Source organism: Vanessa atalanta, chromosome 1 (genome assembly GCF_905147765.1).
Source record: "Vanessa atalanta chromosome 1, ilVanAtal1.2, whole genome shotgun sequence".
NCBI lineage: Eukaryota > Metazoa > Arthropoda > Insecta > Lepidoptera > Nymphalidae > Vanessa > Vanessa atalanta.
The window spans coordinates 7,739-21,568 of record NC_061871.1 but is presented as its reverse complement, the minus strand read 5'-3'; the positions used below and the strand labels follow the sequence as shown (position 1 = coordinate 21,568).

At 37.4% G+C, this 13,830-nt stretch overlaps 2 protein-coding genes across 2 annotated transcripts in view; one reads left to right on the top strand and one right to left on the bottom strand.

Annotated features, from left to right (window-relative positions):
* LOC125077147 (Down syndrome cell adhesion molecule-like protein Dscam2) overlaps positions 1–2,724 on the top strand; it is a 34,309-nt gene extending 31,585 nt beyond the window's left edge. Inside the window, exons 31-33 of the mRNA XM_047688976.1 lie at positions 1,518–1,616; positions 1,693–1,837; positions 2,574–2,724. Coding sequence (XP_047544932.1) covers positions 1,518–1,616; positions 1,693–1,837; positions 2,574–2,601 — 272 coding nt within the window. The 3' untranslated portion in view covers positions 2,602–2,724. The remainder of the gene's footprint in view (positions 1–1,517; positions 1,617–1,692; positions 1,838–2,573) is intronic.
* Positions 2,725–8,791: 6,067 nt separating this feature from the next.
* Positions 8,792–10,836, bottom strand: LOC125067974 (odorant receptor 4-like). Its single transcript, XM_047676928.1, has 8 exons — positions 10,578–10,836; positions 10,235–10,439; positions 9,860–9,982; positions 9,670–9,792; positions 9,505–9,604; positions 9,235–9,339; positions 9,002–9,157; positions 8,792–8,845 (listed from the first exon to the last, which is right to left on the bottom strand). The coding sequence occupies exons 1-8, from the start codon at positions 10,819–10,821 to the stop codon at positions 8,792–8,794; spliced, it is 1,110 nt and encodes a 369-aa protein (XP_047532884.1). The 5' UTR covers positions 10,822–10,836.
* Between the last annotated feature and the right edge of the window lie 2,994 nt (positions 10,837–13,830).

The window sequence follows — 13,830 nt, the reverse complement described above, 5'->3', positions numbered from 1 at the left end:
TAAATAACATTTTATTGGCCTCGCATATCTTTATCTTTTTTACTTATACCTATTTGATTTCAAAGTAACGCGTGATTGCATAATGAATAAAATAGTTTAAAAACTAACAAACACGCTTTGAGCACGCACTAAAAGTTACAAATGGAGCGTTTTGTCCAAAAATAATAGTTTAAAAACTAAAAAACACGGTTTTAGGTTTAATTTCTCTTCTTGGATTTAAGTAGCGTGACTATTTTTTTCGTATTCCTGACAGCAAACCCTTCTATTTGATATCCATATCATGGGCTGGATTTCAAACAGCCAGTCCGCCATCTTAGGGAGGCCGCCATATTGGAATTGTAATGACATTTCTTAGCTAGTCATGTGTTGCCATCAGAACTCAGAGCATGTGCAAAATTTCATTCTGATCGAAGACCGGGAAGTGAGCCAAATAAGATTCCAAGATTTTCTTACATACATAGTTAGTTACAAGTGAAGCTAATAAAAGCGTGTTAAAAATTAATGAGGTTTTCATTAAACTCGAACAGTGTTATTATTGCCAATTCAAAAGAAATGCATACATGATAAATTATAACCCTAGTCTCTAAAGTCATCAATAAAATATACTGTAACTTCAATGAAACGAGTCTAGCATTTGAAACAGAAAACAGATCTAACAAAAGATTTGATTGTTTTGCCAGCAGTCGAAGTTGGCGGATATTGAAAAACACCGTAAAATTATAGCAGCTCATTCCGATGGTATTATCTCTGGTTCCACTGAGCGAGTTTGCAATTTCCGCCTCGTGCCCCGCATTGTCCACCCGCGCCACCCCGCATATCTATCCCTTCGTTGAACATTCAAGTTCAACATTCCCATTATTTCTAGGCCCATTTCCCATAACTTCGATAACTAATAACGTGCAATAATGAAAGTGTAGTCTTAATATGTAAGCCATCTTGCAATTATCGCCGGTCAGTATGTACGAGTACATATTATGTGACAATTAAGTTCTACTCGCAAGGGCCTCGCCATCCGACACTCGCAGCGTACGATTTTATTGTCTCTGCCACTGACCGGACCATGCCACTCCTCTATTTAATGGTTTTATAGGATAATTACAACTTCAGTACTGAGCTTCCGCAGAAGAGGGTTAAGGTTAATAAAACTACCACGTACGAGGGCGTAATGAAACTTTTGTGCCAACACAGTTGCGCGTTTTACTGTTAAATGGAATTAAACTTCGTCCATTCTATTCTTATGTACGAGTGGCGATGAGATACACAAGTACCTTGCCACTTTCACATATAACTAATATTGTTTTATTTCACATTCACGCAGAGCTTGGACCAAACCTAAATTATAAAGATTTATTATATTATTTTAAGCGTCTAAATTATATTCAATTATATTAATGCTTCACGCCTATATGACATGTTAATTTTTACAAACTCTCTTACAATTCTCATTGTTTTCGGTGTCACCGAAGACAATGAGAATAATAAAGAGTAGAGATATAGGACTCGATTCTCTTTGCCAGACTACGGCAGCGCGCGGGATAGCGACTCGGAGTCGAGCGGGTCACCGTGCGCGGCTTGCGCGGCCGAGCTCTACCGCCTGCCCGCCGCGAGACTCTCAGGTTCCTCGCATCTTTAATATATTTTTTAACATACCAAATCGTAGCAACGCAACTCAACGAGTATTCAAATGTACAGATACGTTGCCCGCGGGAAGTGTGGGCGCGGCGGAATCGAGCACCGAGGACGGCTCGTACGGCGGCGCGGCGCGGTCGCGCGAGTCGCAGCCGCGGCCGCGCGCGCGGCGACGCGAACACGCGCGCCCTCATCAGCCCACTGTCAGGTGACATGGAAAAGATCTTTTAGTTTTAACCAAATATAATACCTTGGTATGTTGAATAATTGCACTTGACCGTTTTTTATATATTAATATAAAAAGAAACGAATAATTATGTGCTTTTCACGGCTGCAGCTCGTTTTTACCTCATAAAAGCCCAGGAGCCGATGATACACCAGCACATAGTAGCGATGACATTCCGTATAACGTATTAGTACTGAAATGGAGTATAAATTTATATTTTTTCTTTCCTGAAGCCATCGGTTCTAAGATCGGATTGGGTGATAGTGAGTTCGGTTCGATAGTTTTAGAATTCAATAAGTAGAGCCCCGCAGTCCCCAGACCCCGAGCATGGCTTCGAAGCTTCCTCGCTCATCAACTATCGGAGATCTTTTTGATATGATTTATCTATCCTCTCGTTTTATATTATTAATATAATGAGGAAATAAAAAATTCATAAAGGATCTCTCCGAGCCGATAATTACCCGGCGCGGAGCCGGTCGTAGTGCATGAGGCGCATGTTGCGAGCGAACACGCTGGAGCGTTCGATTGCTCCGCGTTGACTCCGATAATTGGATATGATTGGTTCATTTACATTGTTAACAGCATTCAGTTTAAACTTACGAATTGAGTTCTTAATGGAGATGTAATTACGCTCGCTCCGCATGAACGCAGATGAATGTCCAGTAGCTCTTTAACTTTTATGTGTCAGCATTCCTATACCGCATCGCTGTTTGTGCAGATACTTCTCAGCGGCGCCGCAACGTTGAGTCTTCAGCTCGCCGCCGCAGCGCGACGCTCGCGCTGGCCGCGGACTGCGACTACTTGTATATAAACTAAACTTGTTTTATCTGTATTAAGAGTCCCTAAGTGTTTCCAATATGACTGAACCTGTCCTATTTAATAAACATGTGATGTTTTCGATTGCAGTTTCTTTTGTCTTACTGTCGTTTTAAGTTTTAATAAAACAGCATCTTAAATATAGAATCGCCTTTAATCGAATATTTGAGATAAAATCTCGTTACGAATGGTTGCGTTGTTGCATCGAGTGTATATGTTTTTATGTTGCATATTGCATAAAGGGAGACAAAGGTTTCTTGTGGTATTTATCAAAAATCATGAATGATTTCATTAACATAATATCATTTTTCAGTTTCAACCTTACTAAACACACTATATAGTGTGTTAAGATTGTCAATGAGCAAGTCTTTGTTTTTGGTGCTTTTATTCGTGAATACTGTAAAAAATTATACACATATATCAACATTTAGTATCCGAGCTCATGGAGCCCTAAATAATAAGATAATTTAACATTCTTCTGTAGGTATTTTGATATAACCAAAAAGCAGTAAACGTCATCGACGCGAGACTCGTTAAACAAGTACCCGCAGAGCAGTTGCTCATCGTGAGAGTATATTGATTTAATACGAAGTTATGGTAATAAAGCAAAGCTCTTATCTCGACGCGCCGCGCGGCGCTGCGAGCCATTACGAACAGCGCAGCGGAGCGTCGGCCGCCGCGACGGCTAACAGATGGGCCTAAACCAGAATAACTGCATCCACTTCCGCAGTTTGGCAAATATCAAATCGTTTTACTTTTATTACTTATTTCATTATTATTTTAGAAATGGACTTGGTAGGTGAGATATATAATGTCATTATTTCATGTTCATTTTATTTATGTTTACGAGACAATAATATCACATTAAAAGAATATCAAATGGACCAAATAAAATAAGATTCTTAAAAAAACATACATAATATGCTTTTCATTTGTCACATAAGAACTGTAGTATCATTGTCAGTTTAAATCTGCTAGTAATTCGTTAAAGTATAAATTAGCGCACCGACGCACGAGTCCGGACCGATCCGGACGACTACAGATAATTTCGATGCATAATTAACGAGAAAGGATTCTGACTGCTATACATTTTTAAGTACTTGAAAGCGGTCGGATTGCGTGTCGGTCGACTGAGGTTCCCGCATTATTTTCGTTCACTCGTGTAACTCGCGCCGACAACGGAACGACACCGCGCTCTAATTTTAACAACTTACCCAAGTAGAAGTGATTTTATAAGCATATCAAATCTACTTGTGTTAAAATTAAACAAATAAACGATACACGTCCACGATAACTGACCATTTCTCATATTAAAACAGTGGATATATTCATCTGGTTAGATCATAACTCGCCTAAATTGCACCTCAGTAAAGTAAATATGACAGACAACAGGCGCTTAGAGATAGACAGTCCGCTGCATTACAATGCAGACCAATAATTCAAGTTAATTGCACGCTTGATTGGCTGTTTATCTCCGAGGAGGCTTGTGCGCTGTCTCCCCACTAAGCCCCCCCCCCCTCCCTCGCCTCGACGATGCACCATTAATCCTGCTTTGATTGTATCCTTCACTAATCCGTAACACAATGAACATCCATTACAAGATAAGCGACGCTTGAACACATCATACTGCGACCTACGCCTCACAATACGTATAGTAGGTATATAAACATTAGGTCAACTTACTCGTCTTCGCACTCGGCCTGACATGACAGTGCTCAGAAGACGACATATTTAAAGTATGAGTTATATAACATGATGCTTAATAAGTATAAATGTTGATAAAGTTCTTTAGTTAATTTAATAACCATCGCAGTAAGACTGTGCAGACACGTCACGCTCATGTTATCTATGTATATTACCGCCGAGCGAGTAAGCCACTGTAATTACAAGCACCCTAGCAGTAACAAGTGTGGCATGTTTCTGTGGGCGAAGATCACTTACCTTTAGATCGTTCGTTCGTTTGCCTTCCTAGATTTTAACATTCACGAAATATACTATTATTGAAGGGAGACATTCGATGTAATCTGTAATATTTTAATAAGTAATGGTACGGTAGATGTTCAGTAATCCTTTGGTAATTATACTGTTATTAATTAAATCCGAGCTCAGCGCGAAGCGAGTTGAGCGCAGGAACATGATATTGATTGCATATAACGTATTATCTCTGGCAATTAATTAGACTAATCTTAAGATGAGCAATACAGTGACGTCAGTGGCCGGCTGCGCTAGACGACTCACGACGGCTAATTTAGTCCACATCGTCGTTTTCTATGTTTTGCTTACATACTCGCAGTTACTTGTATAATAACACAACTCCTCAATAATTTTCATTCCCAATGGGTAGCTTTGGAGGTGGAACACGGTGAGATAAACCCGTCCGCCGTGACGGCAAATAATCGAAATCCTATTTACTCAATATTTTAAAAACAATACAAATAATAACTAAAATTTTTATCACTTTTTATATGATGCTATAATTGTCTTGATTCGAATTCAATTACTTGTAGTAAAATATGTAATATTTTAGAGTAGACAGCCTACAATTATTTTCATTAATCGTTTTCGATCTGCTGGGTAACTTTGTCTTATGATAATGATGAAATAAGTATAGGAATCTATGAAATATAAAATGTGTTTTAATCTTGAAGTATTATTGAAAATTTTGGGCCTTGGAATAGTAGTGCAATACCCATCGTTAAAAATATAACACCTCGCCTCATTGCCTCCACTTGTGACAGGAGGCTAGTTCATGTTTCGCCCAGAGGATCGGATTTGCGATTTAACAGAAAATTGCCGCTAATATTCTTGCGGCCAAGCATCGCAGTCATAATTTGTACAGTAACTATTTTTAGTTTTTCTTTGTATATAATTAAGGCCTTAATGTTAATAATTACTTAGCAAATAAATACTACAGCTTTAAATTACTCGATGTGTGAATTTGAACAGCTGTTACAGCGGTTACAGCTTGTTAGAGCTATCTGACTTTGCAATATACATACTTGTTAGGACAGCACATATTTGGCGATGTTTGCATATTTAAAAAATTTATATACATATATCTCATTTTAGCTATTGAAGTATTAAGATAAAGATTGAATTATAAGTTGGACTTGGACAATAATAAATTTATTAGGTAGCTTACAAACGCTCCTTAACAATACTGCTAAATGTCTCAATTGAACATTTTATGGTATCCTGTTATATAAGAGCACCAGTAACAGGGCGGCGGCGCACGGCGGCACTAAATGAGCATCATGCGAAATTGAATTTCGGAAAACAAAGAAGTCCATGAACAGCTATGCCTTTGAATTATCTCCAGCCTCGCCTTCCTCTATTACCGCTATTTTAGTTTATTTCTGTTTCAGAAGAATATATTATTACGATTCAGTTGATTGCTTTCGTTTAGATATGATGAGATATTTTTTCATATTCGCTGTAAGAATTCAATCCCAGTAAAATAAGCTAACACGTGAGGAAAAATGTCATACGGAATCGAGGTCATTACTTAAGATATGCTTATGTTTTGTTGATATAAAATTAATGTTCCATGTCTTCTAGAACGTTACCTGACAGCAGGACACTTGTATAGCAGTCAATAACGTTCACATATATCAAGGCATATAACGAAGCAACGCAAGAAGGAACGTTAAAGCCGCGCAACGCAATGCTGCATGAACAACATTTTATTCAAGAGATAAAACCCCGCAGCAGGTGAAAATAGACAACATTTAGAAGTTAGACGCGGCGCGACGCTATCGCCGCGGCGGCAGCGCTGCGCCGGACGTGGCGGTTCGCAACTCGGTTCATAATATTGTTTTATAAAAAGATACAAACAAACTTCAATACAAAATTTCAAAGGACGTCGTAGCTTTAAAGTCAGATTGTTCATTGTATCTTATATTTGATTTTTTAAATCATATTTGTTTATATTCCTAGCTGCCTAGCGTTTTATAAATAAGTTGGTGATTCCGGCTCTTCCACGTTGGGTAGGCGGTGGCGCGGCAGTGTTGATGGGCATAGGGTCTAGATGGACCAAGTGCTACCCGAAGCTCCATCCATCTTCCCTCGAGAATCAGACCCAGATACATTTCGGTGATTGCCTGGTTACCAGAGCTCTGACAGAACCTACATAAATACTCCACAAGGCTGTGGTTGGGGGAGAAGTCTGTTGTGGGAAAATGATCTCAGTAAATACCAAGAAGGTCTTACAAGGGTATCCTTAGGGCCTAAGCTACTTATTTTTCGAGTAGAAAATTTTAAGTATTTTTTTTCACTCTAATTATTTTTCTGATCCTTCCACTATTACTGTTTTTCACTCTAGGTATTTATAAAAATCAATACGAAATAAGCAACTCGTAAATTCCTCCAAGCAGTCGTTGGCCAGCATAAAGTTCATTTGACAGAGGTTAATAGTTTTGGGACCGAAACGTCTCAAAGGGTTAATGTATTTAGCTGTCAGGTTTTGTATTATTGTAAATATGCCGAGGAGTGGCGGAGGGATAATGGTATTAAAGAGGATTCTTGAGATACGAGGAGAGCGACTGAGAGAAAACGGTCTAAAGTTGTTATCGTAGGGTCCACACGTCCAGAGACGATAACAATTATTTTTTGAATTTCGAATTATATTTTAATCTAGTTTAAACAATTAATAACATGTTCATCAAACTAAAGTAATCTTGCCAAATAAAATCTGCCACAAACACAAACATCGCATGAAACAGTCTGCAAGTTCGGAGGCAACGTTCCAAGTAGTATCTCTTTTGAAATATTTAATTGTAGTGTCGGACGGGGGCGAACCGCTCCGGCGATGAATGTAAATAAATAAGTGGGAAGCGCGACTGAATGTAATGCAAATGAATGAAAATTATATTCGTATTAAATTGAAATGAGAGCGGGTCGCTTTAGATTGAGTTTTTGTAAGGAGTCGTCGTTAGCATCCGAGCTTCAGTGCGCCGTCGTCCGGCCGGCACTCAGCGGTCGAGCCTGTCCTATGCTCTCTCAGACACAGACACTCATCACAACACAAATATGAAATATTGTGGACTTCGTTGTAAATTTCATCATCTAGATTCTCGTACATTTCTAACGGGTCATTTTAAGCATAATAACACCCGAGCGTCTCTCAATTTATTCAACATAAATACACATACAATTGTTATTCTCTCGCTATCCTCACACCGCTCAATATTCTCGACTTCTATTTGTCTGTTTGTCAAAAAAGTATAATTCTACAACAATATATAATAGTGTTGAATGCTCATAAGCAGCCCGTAAATGTCCCACTGCTGGGATAAAGGCCTCCTCTCCCTTTGAGGAGAAGGTTTGGAGCATATTCCACCACGCTGCTCCAATGCGGGTTGGCGGAATACACATGTGGCTGAATTTCGTTGAAATTAGACACATGCAGGTTTCCTCACGATGTTTTCCTTCACCGCCGAGCACGAGATGAATTATAAACACAAATTAAGCACATGAAATTTCAGTGGTGCCTGCCTGGGTTTGAACCCGAAATCATCGGTTAAGATGCACGCGTTCTAACCACTGGGCCATCTCGGCTGGGCGGCTGAATGCTCAATGATTTTCAAATAATACTCACACAGATATAGACATCACTTTATATTATTCATTATTAAACTGGTTACAATCTTACTTAAATATAATTAATTAAAATAATAAATTAATAACCTTTTACAATCGAGCCACTTTCGTTCTTCAAAAATTAATCATGTCCCTCTCTCTATTACCCTCCATCTTATTCTTTTTTTTTTTTATAATCTACCCACAAAGTTAAATATTATTATTCATAAGTGTTGCAATTATACAGAATAAAAATCGATTTAAAATTAAATCGCTAACAATAGTATATAATTTCGATAACATTTTCTTTTCACTGTAGTATAGGCTTATTTTAAAAAGTATTAAAATGTTAATTAATAAGAGTATGAGGATTATTAAGGATAATATTCATGAAAACCAATGATAGTTCAACATCAATGACAAAAAAATGATAAGAAGCACATTAATGTGACGGTAAGTTTATTAAATAATTTCACTCTTAGCAATTTACATCAACGCATAATACCTACATAATTATTTTTGCGAGATTTTCTCTTTTTTTTTTTACTTGTTAGTTTGTCGAAGGACAGCGTAGAAGGTATAAGAAGATTTAAGAATCTGTAAAAAGAAGTGTTTAACTGTACTAATTACAATCGTATTATTTTGACGAAATATCAAAAATTGCGATTTATTGTACTATGGGAAGTGAATCACTGAGATCACTTATTATGTTGTTCCGTGGGAAAACGATCTTTAGTTCCACGTATCGAGTACCTTGAGGAAAGTGTCCAAAGAGAGCGGTATGACCCGTCCGGCGGCGGGCCGCAGCGGACGGCGCATGAACTGCATCAGCAGCACCACCGCGCGGCGAAAGCGGGGCGGCGTGCGCACCCACTGCATCGAGTACACCGAGCACACGATGCGGTCGCTCTGCTTACGACCAATGACAATTACTCTCTGCCTCTTTTGTGGCGAAGACGACGAGAGTGGCGGAGCGTACACCTCACCTCTACTGTGAGCTCGTTCCCGTAGTAGCAGTAGAGAAAGAGCTCCGTGAGAATGCAGAGGATGAAGAGAGTCATCGAAGTGAACTCTATGCTCAGAATGTTTAGCTGAAATTATATTCAATGATTTGTCGGGTTTGTAAATGGAACAGGGTTTATTTACGATCGTGTATCTGAGTTTGTTTTTGAAATATATTTAAAATAAAGAGATGATAATATTTTAAAACATCGTTAAATAAAATAATTTATCTTAATAAAAAATATTTGACCTACACTGACAAGTTTATAAGCAGCCATGCAAAGAATCCAGCCTCCAATACCGAACTGCACTAATATAGTTACGCCGGTAATATCTTGAAGTAGTTTTGCGGTCCTGCGGAAACTTGGGATCATGAGTATTAGCAATATTAACATTTATTTCTTCTGAGTTTTACTTACTCCGTTACTCGCTTGTAGTGGTTAAAACCCTTCACCAAAAAATACATCAGAACGGCTTCATAGCTTGCTCCTGTTCTATCGCTCACTTTTTTAGCCTCTTCGGGTAACGACTGAAAATCATTCCTAAAAACGAATCATAGCACAATTAATTTAAAATGAAGCTGTTTGTCGATAGTTTGCCCTCGCATACCTTAGAATTCTTAGTTGCGTCTGGCATTGGTACAAAATGGTCGCCATCAAGGCATCCATTGTCGTGTTGGCAATACCGACCAACGTCGTGACGTAAAAGGAGTACAGTAGCACCAGCACAAATCTATAAGAAGGGAGACACAACCTGTACATTGATATCTCGTCTCATATTTGTTTGCTTCTTGTTTATTGTTCACGCAATTAAATGTTTTGAATTTAAAATATGTGATATAAATAATACAACAATATTATTATTATTTATATGCACTGCGAGTAAGAAATGTTTAATTTTTCAATTCAATTCTTAATATCATTATGTTCCGCTTTGAAGGGGTTCAGTATAACTGTAAAAAAAACGTACATAGTAAATACTCACACAATAGGTCTATCTGTCTGGAAGCCCGTCCAAAACGGAAACTCGACTGACCGCCCGGCGATGCGATGCATCACGAGAAACAACAGCCAAAGCATGCACGTGAGCACGGCACAGCCAGCGTAGGCGCCCAGCAGGAGGCGAGCGCCACGCGCCGTGCGCTGCAGCAAAGACTGCGCGTATGCACTCGACGCGTTGTAAATGGGATCTCGATGGCCAATCGATGTTTTCCAACAAGAACAAAAGAAAAGAAAAGTTGAGTATTTCAGTCTAATTTAAAGATATAAATGGTTTTCGTCTTTACTTTCGCGCTCAATATTGGTCCGATCATAACTTCGAAACGTACCATTTAAACTTTGGATCATATCGTGGATCCGATCCGCATCCGTATGAAATACAATTTGTTTCGCGATGGAGGTGATATGACACAGCAGAAGGAACATGACTCGTGAAAGCTTCGTCATATCGTTACGCTCCTGATAAGCGTAGACGCACTCTTGCAGTAGATAGATCGAGGTGATAGCGAGCACGGCGACGCGGTATCCGGCGTGGACGCGCACGGCGGTCGCGCTCCCCGAGCGCCATCGCATGTACCCCGCGCTCTGGAGCAGCGCCGTGTGTACCGCGACGCATTGCCACGAAGCCGACCTTAATTATGATCATTATATCAATATAATTTACTAATACTTTTAAATAATCAATTACTTTTCAACCTCGTAAATATGTACTCTATCAATAGCAAGAAATTAATCAATCTTAAGAGTGAGAGAAGAACTCTCCGCATTATAGTCTGTGAATTTAGTTCTTGCTTAAGGAGTTGATGGTATTAAATTATTACACCAATATTTTACTGTGCTTACTTCGCTAGGCACGGCTTACCGATACTTAACATAAGTTTTCGAATATTTGGCATAATTCAAATGTAAGAATATTTGTATTATCATTTAAATATTGCATTTAGTTCATTATTAACAAAAATAAATATTCTGTATTACATTGTTCGATAAATTCGCGGTCAAGTACAGTACGAAGTTGTTATCTTGGTCGTTGCTAAGAACACAGTCACCGCCCGGCTCTGTTCCGCTACGAGTGCGAGCTAATTACAGTCCCTTGTAGAGACAACTCGTCATGTTAATTACGTGCTGTGTTGAGGCGGTTAACAGTTTAATAACTGGTTAGAAGTTTCTAAACCTTGACTCCGCCTCGTTACTTGGCGCTGTTTAAATATTAAGTACACTCAACTGCTGTCGACCTCGATAATTACAGGTATTAGGAATCAACCAAACAATGTTTTAGTAACCAAGATTTCGGAATTTCGTTATTTTAATTTATAAGAGAATGTAACTTATGTACAGTATCGTGTGCTACTAATATGCAGAAAGAGTTAATCGAATTTCAAAAACACACGATGCCGGTTATTTATTGGTTTAAGTTATTGGCTCGTAACAAAGCTTTTCCCGCTACATCTCTGTATCTCTGTGATTATTTTATTCCTTTCATTTATGCAATATATGAGTGGGATGAAAACTGTTATTGTTATGCAGATATGTATCAGTTTTCAGTTACATAGTAGTAAATTTAATTATTACTTATCCTGCATGTAAATCAACGAATATTAACCTCCACGCCCTTTGTTTTTTTTTAACGTGTGATTTTATTAATCGGCAAAGCTAAAATATATGAGGAATTTTACTACAGAAGCGAACACCAAGGAGGGATGAATTCTATGATGAAAAATGAAGTCTTTGCGGAGATGGAAATCGCTACAAGTTTTATTTTACTTGTCGTGTTTATACGACGTTGGTCACCGCTTCTATCAAAATAATCAATATTATTATAGATGATACATAGCACTGTTGTAAATATGTTGTGATGCCATTAGAGAACCAATTTTGTACAAAATATCCCGAGGCAAGTCTCGAGTTTTCAGATTGGAAGTAACCGAAACCGGCATTTTTTGATGAATTAATATATGCAGTTTTTATGTCAGCAGCATTTAAGCAAAGTTATGTAACGTAGGGCCTGATGACATGGAAGTGTGCAAAATATACTAATCGACATTATAAGGTAACAGTAAAAGTTACTTTTTTTCTTCTAAGCGCAGGTTATTTTTTTTAACCTTATAGTTAAATTTTTTTTGGTAATTAAACTCGCATTCGTATTCTCAGTAAGGTCCTTTCATTTTATACCCGTATTGTAGAAATGAAAAAAAATATTGGCAGATATAGATAATATAAAACACATTCGCTGACCACTGTCTGTCTGTTCTATCTTTAAAACTACGCAATTAATTTTGTTGCGGTTTTTTTTAAAAGATATGTATAATAAGTATAATAAATAACCATTATCGGACTGCCGATACAAGTGAAAACTTAGAACTTTTAGTAATAAAATTTATTATTTAAAATTTCCTAATGTGTCAATTAAAATCATCAACATCAAGCTGGTTTTCACATCTATTACACACCGAACAACAATTATATGCATGTTTATGTTTTTATTATTATAGTATAGTAGTACAAGATCATGACAAAATATAAATATAATAGTAGATAGATAGTATTTGTATTTACATAAATATCAATGAACTGATTTTTAACAATAACGCAAACAATGTCAACGCATTGTCATCATCAGTTTCAACAATACTTAAGACTTTTTCGCCCTGCAAGATTTAGAATGACGTCATACAGTTAACCATTCATTATCATCCAAACAAAATGTGTATACAAAAATTTTAGCTCAATCGGTTAAAGATATTGATCTTTGTAAGCAATTTTATTTGATACCCATATTAAAATAATCTGTTAATGGCCTTTTCCTCTAAGACCCAATTTCAGAATAATAATATTATGTCAATATATATATATATATATATAATACTAGCGACTCGCCCCAGATTCGCACGGTTGTAATACTGATACTAAGTATACTGAAGAATGTCATTACATACATTTTGTCATTAGATAATGCAAACCGCTATGTCCCTGCATTTTAAACCTGTAATATCTTCAAAAATATTCATTTAAATTACATGCTGTACAGAGTCATATTGATGTATATCAAATGCACAATGTTTTTAAGGTACTGTATTGAAGGGTTCCGTAGCAGCAAGTAACAAGGTTTATGTTTATGACTTTTTTTTTTTTTTTTTCAATTTTATGTTTGAATTGATTGACTTCGTTTAAGCCACTTTTCGGGGGAAATTTGGATGGTAATGTTCATCGTATATATGTATATATTCATTCTCTGTTATGAGGGGGACATTTTACCACTTTGGAAGTGTCTCTCGCGGAAAATATTCAGTTAAAAAAAAAGACATTAGAAACCTCTTTACCATTTTTGAAGACCCCATCCATAGATGCCTCACACGTATGGGTTTGATGAAAAAAAAAAACAACGGTTCACAGAATTCATCTACTTACCAAGTTTCAACAGCATAATTGTTATAGTTTCGGAAAAAAGTGACTGTGACAGACCGACAGACAGATGTGACCAATCTATAAGGGTTCCGTGTTTTTGTCATTCGGCTACGGAACCCTAAAAATGGTTATTTATTATACTTATTATACATATCTTTTTTTAAAAAAAAAAAAAAA

Excerpts from the sequence above, each read along its gene's own strand:
- LOC125067974 (XM_047676928.1), bottom strand. The coding sequence starts at position 10,821 with ATGCGATGGCGCTCGGGGAGCGCGACCGCCGTGCGCGTCCACGCCGGA. Across the intron at positions 9,983-10,234 it reads CAGACAGATAGACCTATTGT|ATTTGTGCTGGTGCTACTGT; the intron begins GTGAGTATTTAC and ends CCCTTCTTATAG. Across the intron at positions 8,846-9,001 it reads CTTTGGACACTTTCCTCAAG|ATTCTTAAATCTTCTTATAC; the intron begins GTACTCGATACG and ends TTCTTTTTACAG.